This window comes from Sinohyriopsis cumingii, chromosome 15 (assembly GCF_028554795.1).
Source record: "Sinohyriopsis cumingii isolate HCF-2022 chromosome 15, ASM2855479v2, whole genome shotgun sequence".
Lineage (NCBI taxonomy): Eukaryota > Metazoa > Mollusca > Bivalvia > Unionida > Unionidae > Sinohyriopsis > Sinohyriopsis cumingii.
Genome location: NC_142975.1, coordinates 77,573,935 through 77,597,621, shown reverse-complemented (window position 1 = coordinate 77,597,621; position 23,687 = coordinate 77,573,935). Strand labels below are relative to the sequence as shown.

Here is a 23,687-nt window from a genome sequence, read left to right as displayed (position 1 = left end):
TGTAAACTCTTGAGTTTCATGACTGATTATTACTGGTGTGATGTGATTATTTATTGAATGAAGGTACATTGTAATGCCTTTGACATTGTTCTCATCCTGTGCTATCAGCATGAATAAATAACTTCACTGATATAAATTTTATGTTTTTTTTTAGCTTCTGTTGTTGAACCTACAGTTGTTGCTTCTCAAAGTGGATTCATACCCTCCGACCCTTCTCCAGCGTTTTCTAAACTAGTGCATCCAGAGCCTAAAAAGGGTCAGCAGGCAGAGGAAAAGCAGACAGTTCCATCTCTACCACCTATTACTACAAATGCAGAAAGCTCATCTCTTACCATCGTCACTACTCATTACCCTGTTTCAAAAGTAACTAATAACTCTGCTGCACCTGCCACTGTTAGCATGGGCAACTCCACCACGGCCATTTCCAGTGCCACCACAGTTGTCATGGCAACAGGCCTACCAAATTTGACACCACAGCAGGCACAAGATAAGGTAGCAGAAGAGCTGACCAAAGAGCATGGTAAAGATAGTGCACATCCAGTGATGCGGGAAATGCCACAGACTTTGCCGATCCCTTCAGAAACACCGCCAGTGTCAGTGCCCAGATTACCAAATACTCAACCACAGTCACAGGCCCTACAGAGCCAGTCTCCTATTAGTCAGCAGACGCAGGTTGTAACCTCTCTTGCTGAGTTACATAGACGACATGAAGAGGAAATTAAGAGACGCATGCAACAACAGCAACAGCAGCAAATCCTTCAGCAACAACAGCAGCAAATGCAACAGCAGCAGATGCAACAGCAGCAGCAAATGCAACAGCAACAACAAATCCAACAGCAGCAACTACAAATGCAACAGAAACAAGAACAGCAATTGCAGCAAAAGCAACAGCAACATCAGCAACAAAGCCAGAACAAGCCTTCAGAGAAACCCGTACAACCAGTGCCCAACCTACAACAAACTCTACAGCAAGACCAGTTGACTAAGGCTGGCCTGGGAGCTCTTTGCATGCCACACAATCTGCCTCTGTTTGGAATACCACCAGGGGCAGCTAGACACCTTCCACCACATATCTTCCTGGCCAATCATGCGGCACAAATGGCTGAACTGGCTACTCAGGCAGCACACACACAAGGCCAGGACAAACGAGGGCTGATGGGTGGCCCTGGAGTCCTGGAACCCGGTCAGATTCATGCACAGCAGCATCAGATGCAGCAGAAACAAGGCTTACCTCCATCACATCCGATGGAGAAAATGCAACAACAAGCATTGGAGCAGCAGAAATTGCAGCAACAGCAGCTGGAACAGAAATTACAAATGGAGCAGAAACTGCAGCAACAACAATTAGAACAGAGATTGAAAGAACAGCAACAGATGGAGCAGAGAATTCAAGAGATCCACAGGCATCAGCAAGTATTGGCTCATCAACAGCAACAGCAACAACAACAGCAACAACAACAGCAGCAGCAGCAGCAGTCTAAGAAACAAGAGGTGGGCTTTACCTTCGTGCTGTTCAGCACAAATAAGTATATAATAACCAACCAGTCGAATTTATGGCCTTTATAATTTCCTGTTCAAAATTACTAGCTATACATCAATTGTTGTGATTTTTGTCTTGCATGATCTTTCTGCTGGATTAAAACAGATTTTATTGATCTAATAAAGATACTGCTAGCAATGTTAACAAAATTTGAACATTGTAAATTTCATAATTAGTTACCGAAGTTTTAATCTGAGATATTCATCACAGATGACACTATAAATGATTGATTTTTCCCTTCTTTTTTGCCAGTTCCAATCAGACTTTTGTGTAATATCTTTAATATTTCCTAACATTCCAGTCTCAGCGAGGGCAGGGAAAGAAAGACAACCCCCGTGCCCGGGCTTCAGCCAGTCAGACCTCTGCTAGCCCTCAGGATCAATTGCCCAATCACCCACCTAGTCATGAATCCATGGCACAGTTGCCCACTGCAGTTCACCAACAGTTGAAATCTCCATTGCCAACACATCCTGGGCAACCCTTCAAACCAGGACAGGGACTACCCCACCCACTACATCCCTGGCCCCAGCATCTCCCACCACAGGTGCGACCTGAAGGGCATCGAGAGGATGTGGCTAATACCAGTGTTGATCTAGCTCGGAGCAGTGCTGGGCCGACTGGGGGCACTGGGGGCATACCAATTACCACCACTGGACAAAGGGTGTCACCTCATCCCCCTACCAAGTCCCCCACTGTCGCCCAGATGGCACCCAGCATGGGAATAATGTACTCCCAACACCAGACAGGAACTCAGAGAGCACCTAGTCCTCAGGTTGCAAAGGTAGTACTCAGTTTAAGTAGTTTTATTTTGTTTTCCTGTTGATTATGCATAAATTAACATCGGTTTTCTGGTTTCCATCTTGCTCAGTGCTTCATTTTCTTGTGCACAAATAAAGAGCACATTGTGATGTGTATTGCTGATTGTTTAGGTACATGTAATTAAATGTTTCAAGTCAATAATAATTTTAAGGACCTTAAAGAAACTTGCCATTTGTCGGCAGCCATTTGGGCAAATCCAACAAACTGTGCCTATCTACATATTTACAGATGGCTGGATTGGGCTGGCAAATGAAAATTCTCACAGTATCGTGTTGTCCAGTATGTTCTGCTGTCATGCTATGTTTGATTTCAGCCTTGCTTTCGAAGACATCTGTAATATTCAGTCTGATACTAATGGGAAGATTCGTTCTAATTTTTAGACTGCCGAGAGGCAAACCCCAGGAAAGTGGCCATCCAACAGTCCAGGTGCTGTGAGACCGTCAATCCAGGTCCCCGATGGGAGACCCAGAATACCTTCCACTGAGGCCTCGCCCACCACACCCAGGGATCTGTGGGGTACGTGTCATTTCTGATTATGTTGAAGACAGACATGAAATATTGTATGCATTATTAGTGGGACATATGCTTTGACCAAATGACTAGATCTGGACATTTTTCATGCCAGAAAATGATGACAGTGTATACTGCAAGTAAGGTACACCACAGCAACCAACCTGTGCTTATCAGCAGGTATTCATACCCATCAACTTTGTCTTGTAATTTGTCATCATAACAACTGAGCTTTGACATTCTGTTGAGAAGGACATTTTCTTACTGTGTTTCCTTAACCAAGCCTAGGGGCGCAGATTTTGTATCTTGCTATCGGATCAGGCTTTGATGGTTACCATGTTGTGTCTTTGGGCAAGGCACTTTACTCCATTTGCCTTGGCAATAGAGGATCTACTTGCGTTGATATACCATGAAACACCATACTAAAACATTTGTAGATCTTTGCTTCTTTAGATGATGATAACATGTACCAGTCTAGAAATAAATGCAGGACAGGTTGCATTTAGAAGATTCTCACTTATGTTGAACTGTAACAAAAATTGCAGCAGCACAGCAATTGTCCGTATGCACATCTTCAGATGATGACCACATGTACAAAGTTTCATGGTAATCCATTAAAAAACTTTGAGGCTAGTTGCCTTCACAATATTCTGTCATCAACAAGCAATGACTCGCAACAAAAATCATTGGAGCACAGGATGGCTCAAACTTGGGTTCTGAAAAAATTGAGAAACGATTTTTGCCACGAGACAATTATTTATATATTATTTTATAATTATTATAAACTTAATTGTTTGCTTGCCAGCTAGTGTGCATAATTCAAGAACCTATTTAAAGTATTGCTTTTAGTAAAGAAATAATGTTGCCGTATTTGGAACACTTGGGATGTTGCACAGTAACAGCTTTACACAGGTTTGGCTAGTTTCCTGCAGGTATTACAAAAAACTTGTATTTTGGGCTTGCGACTAATGAGATGCTTCACAAAATTCTGTCCTACATTACATTCAGCTGCAAGAACAAAGGAAAAAACTATGTATAACAAAATCACAAGAGCACAGTTTTTTATGTACATCTTCAGATGTTTAAAATAACATTTCTTATGGTAGTCTATTGAAAACTGGGAGACTAGTTGTTTTCACAAGATTATGTCATACACAGTTTTCAGGTGCCAGCCAGAAAGGGTAGTAGCTCTTTGAAAACATTGAGGGAGCTACAGTCACAATAATGAGTGATGGATGGACATACAGCTTACTACATTTCCTTGCTTTTAATAATGTGTCACTGTATATTCTGTTGGAACCACAGGGTACCTTGGGACAGTTCTCAATTACATGAAAGATAATTAGTGAAATATTTTTATTTTAGCCAACATGCAGAGCCCTGGAGCACCGCCCCGTACACCTCGGCCTGCCCACCAGCAGCCACCAGAGGGTGCACCAAGGCCAGCACACCAGAAGCTCCCCGAACATCCTCTGCATGCCGAAATAGCAAAGGACCCCAAATTTCTACAGCATAGAGAGGTAATTATACAGAATTTGAACCAGTTCTTTGTTGACATGTATTGGGTTTTAAGACAATGTGACAGCATAGCACTGGCAAAGTGAACTTTCACATGAAATATTAATGTTGGTTTTACTCCCTAGGCCAGAAATATACAGGTCTTCTGTAATAGTCATTTCATGCATAGACACAAGTGATAGTCACATATCTATAAATGTTTTCATTAGCAGATGCTTGCAGAAAGGACTTGTGATATTATTAGCAAGTTTTTTGGGTAAAATCTGATATTGAAAATTGTTCAATGAAACAACTTTAAGGGATTTAACTTGTACTTGATAGATTTTTATAGATGATTTTATGCTTATGCTATGTGCATCTTTTCAGTCACTGCAAAATATTACATGCAAGTTTTAACTTAAGGATATGTTTACTTCTAAAAAGTTGCAAAGTGTAATCCTTAATAAAATTGACTGATTCTAATTGGTAGACTGCAAAGATACAATCCGTCTGTCAATTTTAGATATTTATAAATATTATAATTAATAATTTATTGATCAATTTATCGCGGAAAATTTCACACAGTTTCTTCTTTTGAAGCAGATCCAACAAGAATTACACCGCCAGGAATTGTTGAACCTTCAGAGACAAGAAATTCAGCGACAGGAAATGCGCCAGCGTGAACAAGCAGCTGCTGTACAGGCAGCACAGGCTCAGGAGAGGGAGAGAGAAAGGGAACGAGAACGGGAAAGAGAGCATGCACGACCAGATTCACGCCAATCACCAAGTGGCATTTCTCTGCGGGAGAGACTGGGATATTCATTTGTTGAGCCTCGACCACCAAGTCAGTCAGATGCTAAAGTTCCTCAAAGTCCATCCCTTATTGACTCTCGATTTCCACAGCAGTATCCAAATCTTCCCGTAGGTTATCACGCTACAGACCTTAGGCTTGGTTCAACTCAGGCACCTAGTGCTTTCAGTCCAGCAGCACCAGGGGCTGAGGTTGCAGCTCACATGTATACACCAGCAGAAATTCAGCGATTGCAGCAAGCAGGATTGGGCGGGTATCCAATCCGGGTGTTTGAGCCTCATGTACAGCACCCGTCCTACATGATCCCTGCAGCTGTACATCCACATCTTGCATACATGGCACAGCATGTTGAACATCAGCAGCTTATTGAAGGTAGGCCATCAATATCAACGTCGGGAGCCCTGACTCCAGCACACAGTGTATCACCAACACAGTCAGTGCCTCAAGACGGACGTGTACCCCAAGGAAGACAGGCCCATATGGGACCAGCTCGGCCCCTTCCAGAGGCTCCTCCCCATCCTGGGGATGGAAGCTTGCTGAGTTTGTTACAGGTATATTTTTATATTTTTATAAAACTAAATTGCACATGATGTTAAAGTAAAAGGAATTTTGCATTGTTGTTTTTTTCATTCATTTTTGGGGCATGTTCAGATTTTTGTCAACCTACATGTTTCTTGACTAAAATATGAAATAAGTTTTATAATCTGATTGAAGTAAAACTTCATTTTTCAAGAACCCAAACTCGACCTGTCTGCCGCTAGTAGTCAGTTATTGCTTACAGTATTTTTAATTACAATTTAGCAGTAGCCAATCTTAACTTGAAATGGCAGGATAAAAAATTTACAGAGGTCAAGTCAATTTTCTGATCAGTTGCACTTGTGCAGATCCTTGATGGACGTGGATGCTCTTTCAAGAATACCGTTTACGTTTTTTATATGATTTACAAAAAATCGCAGTTTGTAATTACTTACAACTGGTGTCAGAAGGGTAACAGAATAAGTTCAGGAAACAGCCTTTCATGCATTGACTTTGAGTTGTTAACAACTGGTTGAGTAAGAGTTTAGTTTGGGAAAATAGATAATTTTAGTAATTGCCTAATGGCAAGTGGATTTTCAAACTCTACCCACATATTAAGATAAATGTCCTATTGTGCTTAGATTTTCTGATTAGGAAAAGTGTATTTTGACCTCATGGTTAGATACCTGGACAATTTGCCCTATATACCATGTGTAAATTCTGTGTTTAGTAACATATTTATCATCCATATTTCATGAAATTTTCACTATGAACTGAAAATATCTTTCCAACAGAGTGGTAAAACTTTCCCAATAATGACATTGATTTGACAGAAAATGCTATGCCAGTCGGTGCAATTTTTTATCTTGGTTCTGCCAATTAATCAGTTTTTCATTTCATTTGGGAACATGATAATGAGTCGGATGTTCTGGATAATAACATCTCATTTTTGTACATATTAGGGAGTGTTAGAAATTCAGAAAAATAAAAGTTCAGATAATGGAGGCTGTACTGCAATAGTATAGTAATAGTCCATACATTGCTTGAACTGAGGTGAAGCGTTTAACTGGATCTCATTATTTTGTTTTACAGCGCTATCCTGTGATGTGGCAAGGTGTGTTGGCCCTGAAGAACGACCAATGTGTGGTTCAAATGCACTTTATTGCGGGATGGCAGCCCCTGGTCAAGATGTCACTACCCCAGCAAGAACCTGATGGGTCCATCCAGCCATTAAGAATTGCACAGAGGATGCGACTTGAGCCTGCTCAGCTGGAGGGAGTGGCAAAACGGATGCAGGCAAGTTTTCTATCACATTCCTGGAAAATGTCATCTGTGGAACCCCACTGCAGTTTTCAATATCATGTTGCTTTTTTGCTTAAGGTATAATGCTTTTTTGCTTAAGGAGTAATGCTTGTCAGAACAGAGATGTGGAGGATGTTAAACGAGTGCTCATTTTAGATGGAATTGATTAAAAAAGTGAAATAATTTCTGTATTTTGTGATCGCTCCGGTGGCCTAGTGGTTAGAGCATCCGCCTCAGATGCAGGAGGTCGTGGGTTCGATCCCCGGCCGAGTCATACCAGAGACTTAAAAAATGGTACTAACAGCTGCCTCGCTTGGCATTCAGCATTAAGAGGTTAGTGTAAGGACTGGTCGGCTTGGTGTCAGGATAATGTGACTGGGTGGGACATCATGCTACATGTCTGCGGCATGATGCACCAGTGCTAGACATCACTATAAACTGCCACATTGCAGACATCTTAGCGATATGACTGAAAAATTGTTAAAGCTACGTTAAAAATCAAAATCACATCACATCACATCACATCTGTATTTTGTGAGCCTTGACAAGTTTCAAAAAACTTTATTTGAAAATTTTTGCACATTTAAATTATTTTTTATCATGGGACAGAAAAAGAACCTTTATTTAATAAAACTGCATAATAATGCAATGAATTAACCTTAAGTTTTATTTGAATATCCCTGACATTACACTTTTTCTTCATACAACATGATATCATTGGGGACTTTATGAGGTATTATTATGTGTGTGTGTGTGTGATAGAAATATGGTATAATTGTAGTACTTCTTATGATAATTATGAACATGATAGACAACTATGAGAAGGTAACACTCAGGTGTTTTAGAAGCTTACAGAACAAGAAAATCCTGCTCATAGGCTCATTTTTACAAGTGGTGGCCATGGAAGGGTAGGCTGCTTTAACTATTTCAGTAAATACGGTGCAGAACAAGGAAAAGTTCATAACTTGCCTAGCAGGACAAGTAACCAACTGAAAATCTTTGAAGACCATGTCATTGATCTTGTGGGAGAAATGATTGATTGCATGAATTTGGCTGAAGAATAATGAAGATTAATATCAGATACTACTGAAAAAGATAGGCTAGCCTATCAAATCAATTTATTGAGATTTGCTGTCTTGGGCTGTGAATGATGAAATGTGGGTTACTTTTCTGGCACCAGCATCTTGTGGTTAACAATGTTGGGTGCTTTGTTAAGGATTTGCAAATCATCAGAGCTGTATGTTAAGTTCGTACTTTGGTGAGCTCAGAGATCCCAGCTTGCTTATTCAAATTTTTACTCGGACAAGCTCAGAATTCCCAGCTTGTTTGTTCAGGTTTTTACTTGGATGAGCTTGGAGTTTCCATGCTTGATCAAGAAGAAGTATAATGCCATTGATATGTGTGAAGTTTGTTCTGTAATCTCAAATGAGCAATTAATTCCCATGCTTGCTTGTTTAAGAATAGTTATGATGCCTTTGTGTGTATTTTGTACTCTGATGAGCTAGGAATTCCCATGCTTGCGTGTTTAAGAATAGTTGTGATGACTTTGTGTGTAGTTTGTACTCTGATGAGCTAGGAATTCCCATGCTTGCTTGTTTAAGAATAGTTGTGATGACTTTGTAGTTTGTACTCTGATGAGCAAGGAATTCCCATGCTTGCTTGTTCAAGAATAGTTGTGATGACTTTGTGTGTAGTTTGTACTCTGATGAGCAAGGAATTCCCATGCTTGTTTAAGAATAGTTGTTATGACTTTGTAGTTTGTACTCTGATGAGCAAGGAATTCCCATGCTTGCTTGTTCAAGAATAGTTGTGATGACTTTGTGTGTAGTTTGTACTCTGATGAGCAAGGAATTCCCATGCTTGTTTGTTTAAGAATAGTTGTTATGACTTTGTGTGTAGTTTGTACTCTGATGAGCTAGGAATTCCTGTGCTTGCTTGTTCAAGAATAGTTATGATGACTTTGTATTTGTGTAGTTTGTACACTGATGAGCTAGGAATTCCCATGCGTGTTAAAGAAGAACTATGTAGCAATTCACAATCTTGACAGTCACTACTTTCTGTAGAACTCTTGTTTAATAAGCAATACCAGCTTTAAACACCCAGCAGTTTGTCTTTATTCAACAATATAAAAGACATCAAATGACAGATTGAAAAAATATTACTTCGTATTACATTGATCTGACTTGTGTCTGATCTGCTGGCACAGAATGTGCGAGCAGTTCTGCAATTACTAATTTTACTTAGAATGTCAGTCTTGATACTAACCTGCTGGCACATGTGATGGTGGGGTCAGGGTTTAAAAATCTTGCATCAGTGGAACATTGTCTTACCTGATCTATGTGATGGCAGATCTGAGTTTAAAATTTTTGCATAGAATGAAGAACACTCTTGTCCCTAACGATAGCAGGTATCGGTCTATACTGTTTGCATAAGGATTCACATAAGACATGTGAAGAAATGATAATCAATACCATTAAGTAGTATGAACAGTTTAGCACTAACCCACTCCATGTTGATACATACATTACATATAAGATTTGTTATTTTCAGATGGAGAAGGACTTCTGCATGCTGTTGGCACTTCCGTGTGGTCATGACCACACTGATATTTATCAGCAAACGCGAGCTATGTCTGGTGGCTTCATACAGTATCTGCAATCTAAACAGGCTGCAGGGATTGTCAATGTTGCTGACCGGAACATGCAAGTGAGTATTTAACATAAGACAGTGTATTCTTTAGTATAATTCAAAACTCTTTTTGTTGTAATTATTTAATGTGGGAAGAAAAACGTGCTAAGGGGGTGGAGGTAGCAGAGAGTTAAGACAATGCCTTCAGTTTTTAAGTGAGCTTACATGTGCATACATTTATACATTGCTTTGTTGACCCTGCCTTCTTGTGAAATGTTGGGACATGGTATCTGCAACTCGTTTCATCTGTCCATCAGTTTCACTTCCACAACTTAAAGGACATTTGAGATTAAGTGTGAAACTTTGAATATTCATATATCTTCATTGGAAAATGTGTTGTTTGCCACATTGTGGATCCTGTCTTCAAGGTTGAAGTCATTGCTCAATCTGTACAAAGTCTCCCACATTCTTTCCTTTCCGTTGTTCAACTTCCAAGTCATTTGAGATTAAGTAGTAGAACCAAGTATTCATGTATCATTAGAAGACCATTGTAAACCATTTAGGGGGTGCTGTCTTCAAGATCATGGCCACAGTCAATATTTCAAGTACTCTCCCCACTAACTGTTTTGCTTTTGAGGCTAAGGTTTGAAACCTGATATAGATGCACATCATCTTCAGAAAGTGTATGATAACAATAAATTTTGTATCCTATTTGAAGATTTAGGATCATGCCTTAATATTCTTAAGTTTTCCATCACACTTTACAATGCTGTAACTTAAGAGCTTTTAGAAATTAAGGAACAAAACTTCATATACTTAGAAATTGTGTACCTTCAAGGTCAAGGACACAGGTCAAGTCGGTCACTGTTTTTTCTTCTTGAGAACTTAAAGCTTATGGGATGAAACTTGGTATACTTGTACATTATCATTAGAAATTATGTCGTGTTTTATATCTAGGATCCTATATTCTAGGTTATTGTCATTGGTCATTATGCTTCTATCTTCAAGGTCAAGGTCACATGGCACTATTATCTTTTATTACTAAGAAGATGGGTTGCATTATACTCATTTGGAGTCCTATCTTCATGGGAAGGGTTTCCTGTACTTTTGTTTATGCTTTATATTTTAGAAGCCATTTGAGGTTCATGGATGAACCATTGATAATTAGATTTCTCAGTTTGATGGAATCTAATGTATTACAGTTAAGGTTTTATCTTCATGGTCAAGGTCGCTGATAAATTTCTTCCCCATTTCTGCCATTTTTGTCTAATGTTCATAGAGGTAGAAACGTGAAACTAGATTGCTTTGTATGCCAGCCTGGAAGCACCACAGTTCTCTCACAGAGTCACAGTTGGTTTCATAACTGTATATCACGTGTACTTGCTTAGAAGTTGTGTCAAACTGTAGCATAATACACAGTGGAACAAACATAGACCCTCATCCTCTGGTGCATTATGTGATGGCATATCAGGGTCTATGTTATTTGCAGTTGGACTCTGCTTTTATATATTTATATATATTTATTTATATATATATATATATATATATATATATATATATATATATATATATATATAGTACTTTTGGTGACCTCACCCACAGTAAATATATGATAGCAACTCAGAAAGTGTTTTTCAAGAAGTTTACAATGTGTGTATGTATGTGTGTGTCTATCTGTCTATCTATCTATCTATATATATATATATATATATATATATATATATATATATATATATACACACACACACACACACACACACACATACATACATACATACATACAGCTGCTAACTTGTACATATTTAAGTTTGTTTTTGACATCTGACATCCCACACCTAATAATTTTACTTTCTTTCTTTCACTTGCAGCCTGCGTATGTCGTTCACATCTTTCCACCGTGTGATTTCTCTCACAGTACCTTGAGTCGACTTGGATTTGACCTTCATTATCAAGTCAAGGACTTGGCCCACCTTATAATCATCATTGCAACAGTAGGTTGAAGATATTAAATGTCAGTTGGTTTGAGAAAACCAGTTCTGTTTGAGAATATTGAATAACAGTGGGTCAGAGAGATGGAGTGTGGTCACCATGGCTTGAAGACATTGTGTTCGATTCATTTGAAGATGATGAATGCCGTGGTACACAAGGATATTGTATAACCTCAGGTTGAAGATGTTGCTTGAATGCTGGAAGAGAATTTGGAAAAGTTAATCCCTGGAAAAGCTTCTTCCAAAATGTTATACTGAAGACAGGTTTAAAAACATGTTTGGATTTATCAAATGAACAAATGGTGTTGGAATAGAGCTGATAGATTCCACTTTAAATTTCTGCAAGACACTGAATCACATAACAGGTCCCTTTGAACATGTGTGTATCATACATGTATGTGACAGACACTTCCTGTTCCAATAAAGAAAATGGATGACAAAGTCCCTTGAAATATGGATTGAGTACTTGTATTCTTGCATTGAATGCAAGTGTACAAAATGCTGCACAGCCAGTCAAGGAATCACCCGTTGTTCCTCGTAAACGGTAGATCATCAGTCAGAACGTGACTAAAAACAGAATCATCCCTAGCTTTACTTAGTGCTGATTTAAAAAAAAACAAAAACAATGGAGTTTCTGTGGAGAATTTTGAAACATTTCATGCAGAAATGACAGCAATGGCTGAGCTTATTTTGCTTGTATGAGGTCTGTGTCCAGTTTTAATTCCCACTGTATTGGAATTACTTCTTTTGAGGAAATTATATGTATGTATTTATGACTGACATACAGTGGAAAATTCATGTACATAATTGTGTGTATTTTGAGTGTACATGTGGCATTCTTTTATTGTCTTCACTCCGATTGTATGGATTGTATTCACAGGGATTTATTTTGACATGTTGATCTTGCATTTTTTTTTTGTGGATTAGATGATTTCTGTGAATATCTTTAACATTTTCCTTCATGCTAGTTCGGATTTATGGTCAATGTTTTAACCTTGATCATGGTTCTTTTTCTAACTGGAATTACTTGGTGTCTCTCAGTCTTGTTAAGTTTTTACTCCAAGGTATTTGGGAATTAAACAATGAAATTCCACATGCATTTGGATTAACAACAAATCTGATCATCACTGGAATACATTTTGTGTTTTAAAGTTAGCTTGGAAGGAAATCTTCAAGGAAATAATGAATAATTCTATAAATTTAATTTTTGGAAAATATGTCGTCTTAACTATTGTATCATTGATAGGTAATTGATTCATTTTATGCTTGCATGCTCCATATAAATTTAGACAAATTTTTACAAGATTGTAATCTTGTATCATTATTTCTTCCATTGTGTGCTGGACACGTTTCATCTGGCATTTGTAGAAATTTTCATCCTCAACGTGTTTGCCAATTTGTTGACTGATTCTTAACAGTGAAAATGGGGGTTTCTTTTGTTGATCAGGGACTTAATTTTGAGTGATAGAGACACTCTAATATGCCATATTACTTTTTTTAATGAGAAAATCTCTTTTAATCAGGCAGCTAGGTATCGTACTTCATACATCAGCCATTGTATATGGATTCTTTTTATGAATATGTAGAAATTTTTTTTCCTTCTCTTTACTTACCTTTTGCTTTCAATCCCACTCCCATCTTAGTACCATTGTGAGTGTTGCAGTATTATATTCATGATGCCATGTAAAGGTGTGTACATATGCTTATTAACTGTATGTTAGACGTTTAAAACAAAGCCGCTGTTGTTGCATGTACATATAGCAGTACACTGTACAGAAATAAGACTGCCTATTTTTGTAGTAAGAAATTATCTCTGTGCAATGGAACATATTGATGTATGTAGGTTAATATTAATTTGATCTCAGTTGACATGGGTCATCAAGGAAGTCCTTGGTGATCATTTTACATAAGTACATTAGAAACAAAGAGAAAGAGAAAAATGCGAGAAAATGGGGAGAGAAAGAAAGTGTGTTTGTGTTTGTGTTAAGGCAGTGGGAGCAGGAGATGTCTCTGAAACGTTAACGCTATATTCCACAAGCATATCTCATTCACCAGAATAAACTTTTTCTGTAACATCAGTTTTATTTGTTCTGTCCTATTTCTAGTACAAGACCTGACCTGTTCTGTTGGTTATAAAATGTTCTGGTTTTGAAATATTGGTAATTACTTGAGATATCATCAGTTTCAATTTTGTGCATGATATACAATTTTATTTTTTACACAGATTGAAAAGATTCACCAGTTTTTTTGCAGTTTGAAAAAGAATGGTGCCCGATGAAGATAATATGAATACATTTTTAAAAAAAGAATAGAGCTGAAGATAAAATAGAAAATTGTGTTTTAAAACTTAGATAAGCATAAAGTGGCAGATGTTAATGTTAAAAACAAACCTCAGACCAATGCTGATCTCATTCCTTATGATTTATGGAGATCTGTGTGAATATATTATATACATTTTGCATTATCAATCATGAATGACATTATTTTTGAATGCTCACTTCTGATTGGCTGATAGTAAAATTAGAGTTCAGACTTTAATGCTGTCCAGGCCATATCACACATTTAACTGGTCAGACTTAGTAAATTTCATAAAAACGACAAGAAAAACAAACCATAGATGATAAGTTTTTTTATTTAAGTAAAACATTTTTGGCAATGCGTTTATCCTGTAATCCTTAACATGATGGTAAATCTTTTCCATAAGTAAAAAATTTTGCTTTCAGTTCTTTCATGCTATAACTTTAATGAGATCAATAAAGTTGGACCTTTATTGATGAAGTTGCACTTTACTTGAGTATTTTGTACATGCTAATAAGTAATGAAATAGGTTGCAACACCATACTCATCCTATGAAAGGGATTGCCTTGAACTGCAGTCCCTTATAGTGCCAGAGTACTGTACTGTTTTGGTTCTCTGCTTAAAGATGTGCATTAATTTTGTTTGTTTATACAGCCGAGTCTTTGAGCAAAAATTTTTAAAAAGTTCTTTAAATTGTTTTGTAAAAGTTAGAAATAAGGAAAGGCATAAAGCAATATAGCTACTTAATTTACATTGAAATGGTTAAGAGATTGAAATTGCTGCCTAACTTTCATCAGGGTTGGTCAAAATACGAAGTGGACTACATCTAGGTTGGGTTTCACCAGCAGGTTGTGAACGAGACTTACTTTAAAGAATCCTGAAATTCTGATTGGATGAAATTTGAGTCTGATTTAAATTCTGATTGGATGAAATTTGAGTCTGATTTAATTTTGACTAATCAAGTATTTTAGGTCTAGATGTAACGTTGATGAATTTGGGGCCTGATTGCCTGCAGGTATTCCATAGATAATGTTCAGTTTGGGCTTCATGGCACACAGATTGGGAAAGTATTTTGCTGAGACAAATCAGTGCCATGTGCAAGGACACGCTATGGTAGCCAACATTGGCCAGTCTAATGGCAGGGATTCAAGTCCAACATGCTAACCATAGAACTTCTGCTCTCCAGCATGGGTAGGTTAAAGTCGCAATAATTTTGTTCATTATTTAACAAATAATTAAGCAATAAATTTTTGAATCAATAACTTTCAAGGACATGTTTACTCTTAAATGTTACCAAGTTATTCTGAATAACCAAATGAGCTTCTGAGGGTAGACAAAATGTATTAAAAAGCAATTTAGTGCAGTGGGGGGTATTATTCATGGTTTAAAATTTGCATCTAAATGGTCTTCTGTCTATTGTTCAGCCATAAAGATGCGTACTTGAAAGAAAGAAAAAAGTTTAAATGTTTGTCAACATGCAGTTTCTTTATTTGTTTTAGGGTTTTTCATTATCTCTTGCTTTTATGGGAATTATTGTGATACACTTATCAGTCTATTAGGGCAGTTCCATTTAAACATGTATGGTACCCAGGGAAGGCAGTTTTTGAAAACTATATCCTAAGGTACTCCTGATTTCACAGAGTAAATATTAAAATGATACGAAAATTCTAAATTGTATATATGGGTAGGTACCCCACTGTAAAAGTGCCTAACCTGGGTCCCATGTATGTTTTAATGGAACAGCCCTTGCTTCATCTCGAAAGCTGCTGGGTTGAAATTCACAAAACGTTTTAGCCAAAGTGGGAATTTATCACATTTATGATAGATTGTGCAGTATGACCCCTGGTCATCAACTTGGGGTGGAGATGAGTACTGAACATTGTTCTTAGGTCTGGATTTTGCTAAGGAGCTGCGGTGGCCATTTGTTTAATGTGCTGGACTCGGAACCCAAAGGTTACATTTTCCAATCTAGTTCAGATTAACCTGGTTAAGATGTTGTGGTATGCCTTATGGCATGCACTTTATTCTAATTGCCTCAGCACTACATAGCACATTGTAATGTACCCAAGAAACTAATTGCTTGAGATTTAGGCAGGAATTAAGTTTGACCAGTTAAGTGTGTTAAAGCTTCAGAAATCAATTATGTTTTGTGAAATTTTATCATGGTCTTGTTGCATTTCAATATTTATTAGAAGTACAGGATAGTGCACCATGGAGTACACATGTGCATGCAAGTCTTGTTTAGAGTCTTACATTTCAGATGCAGAGTGGTACATTGTTGTCATCTGTTCATTGTGGAAATGCCTTTGCTGACAAATTATGTTCGTAAAATCAAAGCCCATTTATCAAGATTAACATAGATCTGAGGTCCTTGACTTTGGTAAGAAATCTACAGTATACAGTACATTTAGAATCTGATTCTGTGCATCAATGCTATACTAATTAGGCTGTTATTTGAATAATTATGGTGATGATTGCTTGTGAGATGAATACATGCATTGTGTGTTTGGAGTTTGCTATGACAATAGATTAACTGTATCCCAGTCTAAAAATTGACCCCAAATTGTACATGAATTTAAGTATGATCACTGAATAAGAACAACTATAAAGCTTGAATTGAATCGAAGAAAAATAATTTTGCATTTGATGTTTTGTATCTTGGAGAATAATTGTTTCGTATCAATTAAATCAAGTTTTAACAATATTAGAACAAACACTTGCACCTTAAAAATTACAAGGAATCAGTCGGGTTTGAAAATGCCATTTCACAAAGAACAAGGTAGAGAACCAGTCTGATATATGAACTGTATGGCTACTTGGTTATTCGTAAAGCATTAGCAGTTTATCTTACAGCAAATGCAGATAGTGGGGTATAATTTTATTTAAAAGAACTCAACATCCCAAAGGGAAAAGTATCTATCTTTAGATCTTAAGTTGTGTAGATGTCTTCAACTTACACAATTTTGAAATATGTTTTCACAAGTATGGGGTAAATTTGTTGATTGTTGGATAAAGTTTTTCTTGGTCTTTGAGACAAATCTAGGAGGGCATATCACTTTTCTCATGAACATTACATCAGATAGCAGGAACTCCTTGGCTTGAATTTGAAATTTACAACAAGAACAACAAAATGTTGCTTTCTAACATATCTTGAAAAAAAATAATTGAAATTTCTGTTTGTACAAAGTATTCGAGAGGTTCCTACTTAGATGGTTGTGTTTTGATCATCTTAACATTGTCAGATATCATTTATGGAATTTAATTTACTGTATCAGACAGACAACTTGTAGGATCTTGGTGTTGAATTTGTATCAGTTGGTTGAAATTTCAGTCATTTTTTGCATTTGTAACAATAAATTGTTTGACAGTAAGCAGTTCCTGTTATATCGGATGCATTGCATATTTCATTAATTTTCATACATGTATCTTGTTCACCTATCATCGATTTTATAATAAAATTGAAGATGTTGTTCAAACATGCCAACATAATATTGTCTAATTGAATACAGGTTACATGTTACTAATAATTGTTAATGTACATGTTGTTCTGTAAACATGGAGGTAACTATGTGATCACAAGCGTTATTCATGTTAACGTTATTTATATTAATGTACATAATGCTAGCATACATGTCAAGTAAAGATGAGAAATCGAAAACCATATTTTTAATTCTTATTTTCATGTGTTTGCAACATCTATTTGTTTGATGTATATAACAGTTCGAATGGTATGGTTTCTTGCATTTTATTACAAATGTAAGTCATGGAGAAAGGGATACTTTTTAAAACTACTTCGTTAAATCAGTTGAACTGTTGTATAGGTTTTTTTATTGAGTTCATTTGTTCTCTATGCTAGTATTTCACCTGATTTTAAAAGACTTTTGAAATCTATTGATACTATTTAAACAAGCGTGGCATTTAATGAGGAATTAAATATTTATGTCATGCTAGATGCTTCTGAAGTTATTTTAGGTTCAGAAATAAAGATATTTGAAACAATCAGTAACTCCAAAACAGTGGAACTCCTTTTTTTATTTTTATATTCATGCCATAATGGCTGAGAATACCATTTTATGGCACGTGTCCATCCGTCCTTGTTCTTTATTTTGTTTCCACACAGTAACTCTAGTTCTCCTCCATCTACTGTTGCCAAACTTTGTACATATCTTGCATTTCGGGCATGGATGAAGCCAATCAGTTTCAGGATCAAAGGTCAAGGTCACTGGCTGGAAGAAGAACAATGATTTCTGCTCAGTTATATCTGTTGTATATCACAGACTTGGACCAAACTTTGTGGATGGAAAGTGTTTGGGTGAAAAATTAAAAATGGTTTCTGCACACAAATTTCTGTTCTGAACCATGTACCTTCACCAAAGATTTTGGATAACATGTACTTTGGGTAAGAAAGAAGACTGTTGAATTAGTGGTCAAAAGTTCAAACACAAGGTTACTGTGACTAAAAGAAGAAAAATAAGTTTTGCATAATAACATTAGTTCTGGACCATTAACCTTGATCAGGGTTAGTAGATTGTAGAGGACTTGCACTTGGGTAAGGAGGAAACCAATTTATATTTGAGTCAAAAGGTCTAAGGTCAGGGTCATTGTGACTCAAATAATTGTTGCTTTTGCACAGTAACTTTTGTTCAGGCGTTTGTTACGCAACTGCATTTTGTGGATAGCTTGCATTTAGTGTAGGAAAGAAATCTTAAAATAATGTGATCTAAAAGTCAAAGGTCAAGGTCATTGTGAGTCTACCAAGAAGAAAAATGTTTCAACACAGAAAGTTTGACCAAATATCAAGGTCATTAGGACCTGTTGGTCAATTGTCTTCTGAGTCAACCATGCAGTACCAATACCAACATAGAAGACTTTGTTAAAAATCAGAGGGGACACATAATGTATTAGTCATATTTCTTGGGTTCTATAGACATTCACACATGAATATGTCTGAATATTTACTACTGAGAAAAAGAGGAGAGTACTGATCTACAATATTTTTTGTTATTTAAAAAGTTTTACAAAAATGTTTGGGCAATATGGAGTTCCCCAAGAGAAAAACATCCTTTTGATACAGTAGTTTATTATGTAAAATTACGTTTGATATCATTTGACTATCCTTGAAAACTATTTTTCCAGGAGCTTTTAACTCCAGTTTCCATTAAATATTTTTCTCAGTAATTTCTTTCATCTTGATATTTTAAATCATTTAAAAACATTTTGATTTTCAATATATACTTGTCGATATGTTGGATACAGCTGTAAACAGCGATGACACATATCTGGTGGTGCAATTTGCAATGGTATATCGGGGTTTGTGTCATTTGGATCCAACTTGTATATGAGTATATATAGTATTTATGATCTCAGATGAACAGCATAAAATCTAATCAGTGGATTATATCATAGCAGGTCATGGTCAGAGCTTTTCAAAGATGCATGGGGTAGATCAAGCATGCAAGTGTGGTGTTTTGTTGATAGCGTCCTGTTGTGTCAGTTTTGTTTTAGTCAGCAGTATAGTGTTATTAAGTGTTCCACCTGTTTTGTTTCCATTACTCTGTTGTAATGCGTACCCACAAAGCAAAGCATTTTAACTTCCTCATAACCATGGTAACTTCATTGTGTATTTCTTTGTTCATGTCACCCGAAGCTCAAGATGTATATAATCTGAACCCACTTACCCATGCTATTGTGATAATGCTATAGAAATAAAAAGATGAAACGATTTCTAATACATCAGGCTTATTACTTTGTTCCTGGCAAACCCAACCCCCCTTTGTATTTGGCATGGGATTTAATTTCTCTCCTTCTGTTCATCTTGCATTCAGTTTATGTCCTGTTCAGACTTGAAGTCTTGAGTAATGTACATGCATAAACTGTATAAATATAAGTAAAAAGCACATGTTTTCAATGTTTAACTTTGGGAATACATGCCTTGATCCTATAAACCTTATGCCACATGTCAGTAAAACTATCATTAAAAATTGTGTATTAGTCCACAAATACATTGGGCTGCTGACCAAAATTATCTCTTGGCAAAGTCATAAGTATTACATAATTGTGGTCAGAAAAAGCTTGTCAGAACATGATTCTGACAAACAGGCAACTTGCATGTGTCTGTATATTGTATAGTGGGTTATATTTGCAGACATAAAATGTATAGATTTTGTCTAAAAGGAGGAGTTTCAAATTTTAAGGAGCTAAAGTTTTAATGGTTGCAGATATAGTTTCATTTTAGCGGGATCAGCTACTCATCTGTCTCTGACAAAAAATGCCTTTGAGGCACCACTCATCTACCTCTGACAAAAATTGCCTTAGAGGCACCACTCATCTACCTCTGACAAAAAATGCCTTTGAGGCACTCTGTTTCGTAAGCAACAACCCCATTAATAGTCCCATTATAATAAAATGAGCTTCATCATAAACTACTGGCAAATATCTGCGTCAAAGTTGGTATGTAATAAACCATGCCACCAGCTTCCAGTAGGTTGGTGGTTCTACCCCAGGTTTTTTTAGGCTCTTCATCCACCAGTTATACTGGCCACCATGCATATCCTATCATGTGCTGAAAAGTGGTGTTGAGCCAACAACAACAAAAAGAATCCATTATGATAGGATTTTCTCATTGATAGCATAAATCTACTAAATGATTGAGTATGGGTTTAATTTTCTCTTGGAAGGTTGACACAATATGACCTTCATGCTGATTGTGTAAGCCAGTCAAAATAAACTGCCACACTGCAGACATCGTAGCGATATGACTGCAAAATTATTAAAGCTGCGTTAAAAGTCCACATGACACACGCGCACACAATTATTAATTTTATTTTAAATATTGCTTGTTGTTCATTTATTTGCAACCAGGACTGAGTTTAACTAGCCATTACAAGATTGCTGTACCATTCCCAAACAAGCAAAACCACTCATCACTGCAAGATTGCTGTACCATTCCTAAGGGGGCAGGGGCCAGTTTTTATGTACAAATTTAATACCGCAATCAGCGACCTAGTATAAAAAATCATAAAAAATCAAATACACAAGAGAGGTCAAAAAGTCCACATTTTTAGATACCTATATTAAAACAAAGCATAAGAATAGTCTTCACTTGACCAGATAAGTCAATGGCAGTTCATAGCAGAAGTTTATGCAACCCAACCCCTATTTTATACATGCATTTTTCACATCCAAAGGCCGTTTTTGACAGCATGTGGTCGGGGCCCCGAGTGGCCGAATGGTCTAAAGCGCTCTCCGTTACGGATCACTGCCATCTCACCTCTGTCTGCGTGGGTTCAAGTCTAGGATTCTCCCAATGTGGGTATGTGAGAAAGCTTGCCAGTAGCTTCTCGTGGGTCAGTGGTTCTTCCCGGGGTTTTCCCGGGTTCTTCCTCCACCATTAATACTGGCCGCCATACATAGCCTATCTTGTGCTGAAAAATGGCGTTAAACCCCACAACAACAACAACAACGACAGCATGTGGTGCTCACAGTGCAAACGCAAGCTCTTTCCCTGGATGAAAATTTTGAAAAACATTGTCTACTAAGTAGTTTGATGCAATTCAAATAGTTGTCATCCAAGCCGTTTTTGAGATACTCTACTTGCCTTTATCCCACGTGTCTACTGCTATGGGAGTTTAGCTCTTCTTCCTAGCCGACTATTGGTATTTCACTATTAACATACTGCAGAGCAACTATGGAAGGTGTACATGCCTGACATCAATTTCAAGAACAACAGAAGCCCGAAACACCTAGTTCACAAATAAGTAGTAAACAATAATAGCTGAAAAAGTCACACCATAGCCTTAAGTTAAGAAATTTGCCAGGGGCCAATTTACGAAACTGGACCCTGCCACCTAAAAAGCCAAAACACTCATCATTACAAGATTGCTGTGCCATTCCTAAATAAGCCAAAACACTCATCATTACAAGATTGCTGTACCATTCCTAAATAAGCCAAAACCACTCATCATTACAAAATGGACATTGAACATAATTAATTTTACTATATATTCTCTACATTTGTTTCTCAGTGTACTAACCTTTCCACTGAGTGACAATCGATACAAATCATATGTTAATCTAAAATACCTTCAAAGGATGACTTTACAGTGAAGTTCTTGTCAAAGGTTCACCTACATTTTTTGAGAGGCTGGACTGTAAACAGAGCATCATGTAAACAGAACACAGATTTCACTTGTAGATCACCAAAGCCTTATTATTCAGTGCACTGTTGCCTAAATACACACGGACAACCACACCCTGAGCTCATATTCTCAAGAATAAAGAATTACCTTTAAATCCCTACCAGAAATGCTTAAATCTAACTCTTCTATCACCACCAAAATGAGAGAGAAAAAAAATGTTCTAAAATAGACTAGAACTACATTCGTGGGTACTGAACTGGAACTATTAATTGTGACCTGATTCCAAATAAGCCAAAACACTCATCATTACAAGATTGCTGTACCATTCCTAAATAAGCCAAAACACTCATCATTACAAGACTGCTGTACCATTCCTAAATAAGCCAAAACCACTCATTACAAGATTGCTGTACCATTCCTAAATAAGCCAAAACCACTCATCATTACAAGCTTGCTGGTATCACGGTACCAATTGTTTTTCCATATACCTCAATGCTAATGTTTTGTGAAATAAATATACTTTCTGTCCTACTTGAGCATGCATGTCACACACTGTCATATAGAACAATGCTAGATTGTCAATTTGACAATGACATAACCAGGTACTCCATTGCATTTAAGAGAGATAACTCTACTGGAACTAGACAGGGGTAAGAGTTATCTAGTCACAACAAGCACATTTTCAGTCATGTGTACCATATTTAAAAAAAATCATAAAAAATACAAAATATGATCTAGATAGAAATTAACACAAACTCACATGTTGCCAAGAGGCTCAACTTTTTTTTAAGCCAAACAGAAAGTACAACTCTTACATAATGCACCAATCACAGCTAGTGTTGTTCTTTAATTCTGAATACAATGTTCCCTACACCTTAAGCTCCGCCCACCTGGACTTGTGCAATTGGTACCGTTATATCTGCTATACCAGTCCTAAATAAGCCAAAACCACTCATCATTACAAGATTGCTGTACCATTCCTAAATAAGCCAAAACACTTATTACATGATCACTGTACCATTCCTAAATAAGCCAAAACACTTATCATTTCAAGATCGCTGTACCATTCCTAAATAAGCCAAAACACTTATCATTTCAAGATCGCTGTACCATTCCTAAATAAGCCAAAACACTCATCATTACAAGATTGCTGTACCATTCTTAAATAAGCCAAAACACTTATTACATGATCACTGTACCATTCCTAAATAAGCCAAAACACTCATCATTACAAGATTGCTGTACCATTCCTAAATAAGCCAAAACACTCATCATTTCAAGATCACTGTACCATTCCTAAATAAGCCAAAACACTTATCATTTCAAGATCGCTGTACCATTCCTCAATAAGCCAAAGCCACTCACATACACCATAATTGCGAAAAAGCATAAATGCATGTCTTTAAAAAAAATTCCAGATTTTATGATACAACTGTTGTTTAATTCCTTAAAAGTTCTTGCAGAATTCTATGAAATTAATTCAATTTCTGAAAACAAAAAATATTTGTGCATAATAATAAAATAAAAATTATTGTTTTCAATTATTTTTATTATTTAATTTAATTATTATTATTATTATTTTAAAAATGTTACTCTACTTATTATTATCATTATTGTCAAAAAATATTTTTTACTCAGTA

General features: G+C 36.7%; 1 protein-coding gene across 3 annotated transcripts in view; it reads left to right on the top strand.

Annotated features, from left to right (window-relative positions):
- LOC149782122 (uncharacterized) overlaps positions 1-19,640 on the top strand; it is a 132,309-nt gene extending 112,669 nt beyond the window's left edge. For 2 of the 3 annotated variants that reach the window (XM_089933568.1, XM_089933566.1), the window contains exons 14-21: positions 155-1,491; positions 1,842-2,321; positions 2,740-2,875; positions 4,235-4,389; positions 4,967-5,728; positions 6,786-6,989; positions 9,546-9,701; positions 11,492-19,640. In XM_089933568.1, coding sequence (XP_089789694.1) covers positions 155-1,491; positions 1,842-2,321; positions 2,740-2,875; positions 4,235-4,389; positions 4,967-5,728; positions 6,786-6,989; positions 9,546-9,701; positions 11,492-11,623 — 3,362 coding nt within the window. In that variant the 3' untranslated portion in view covers positions 11,624-19,640. The remainder of the gene's footprint in view (positions 1-154; positions 1,492-1,841; positions 2,322-2,739; positions 2,876-4,234; positions 4,390-4,966; positions 5,729-6,785; positions 6,990-9,545; positions 9,702-11,491) is intronic. The other variant, XM_089933567.1, reaches the window with a different exon arrangement.
- Positions 19,641-23,687: the final 4,047 nt, after the last annotated feature.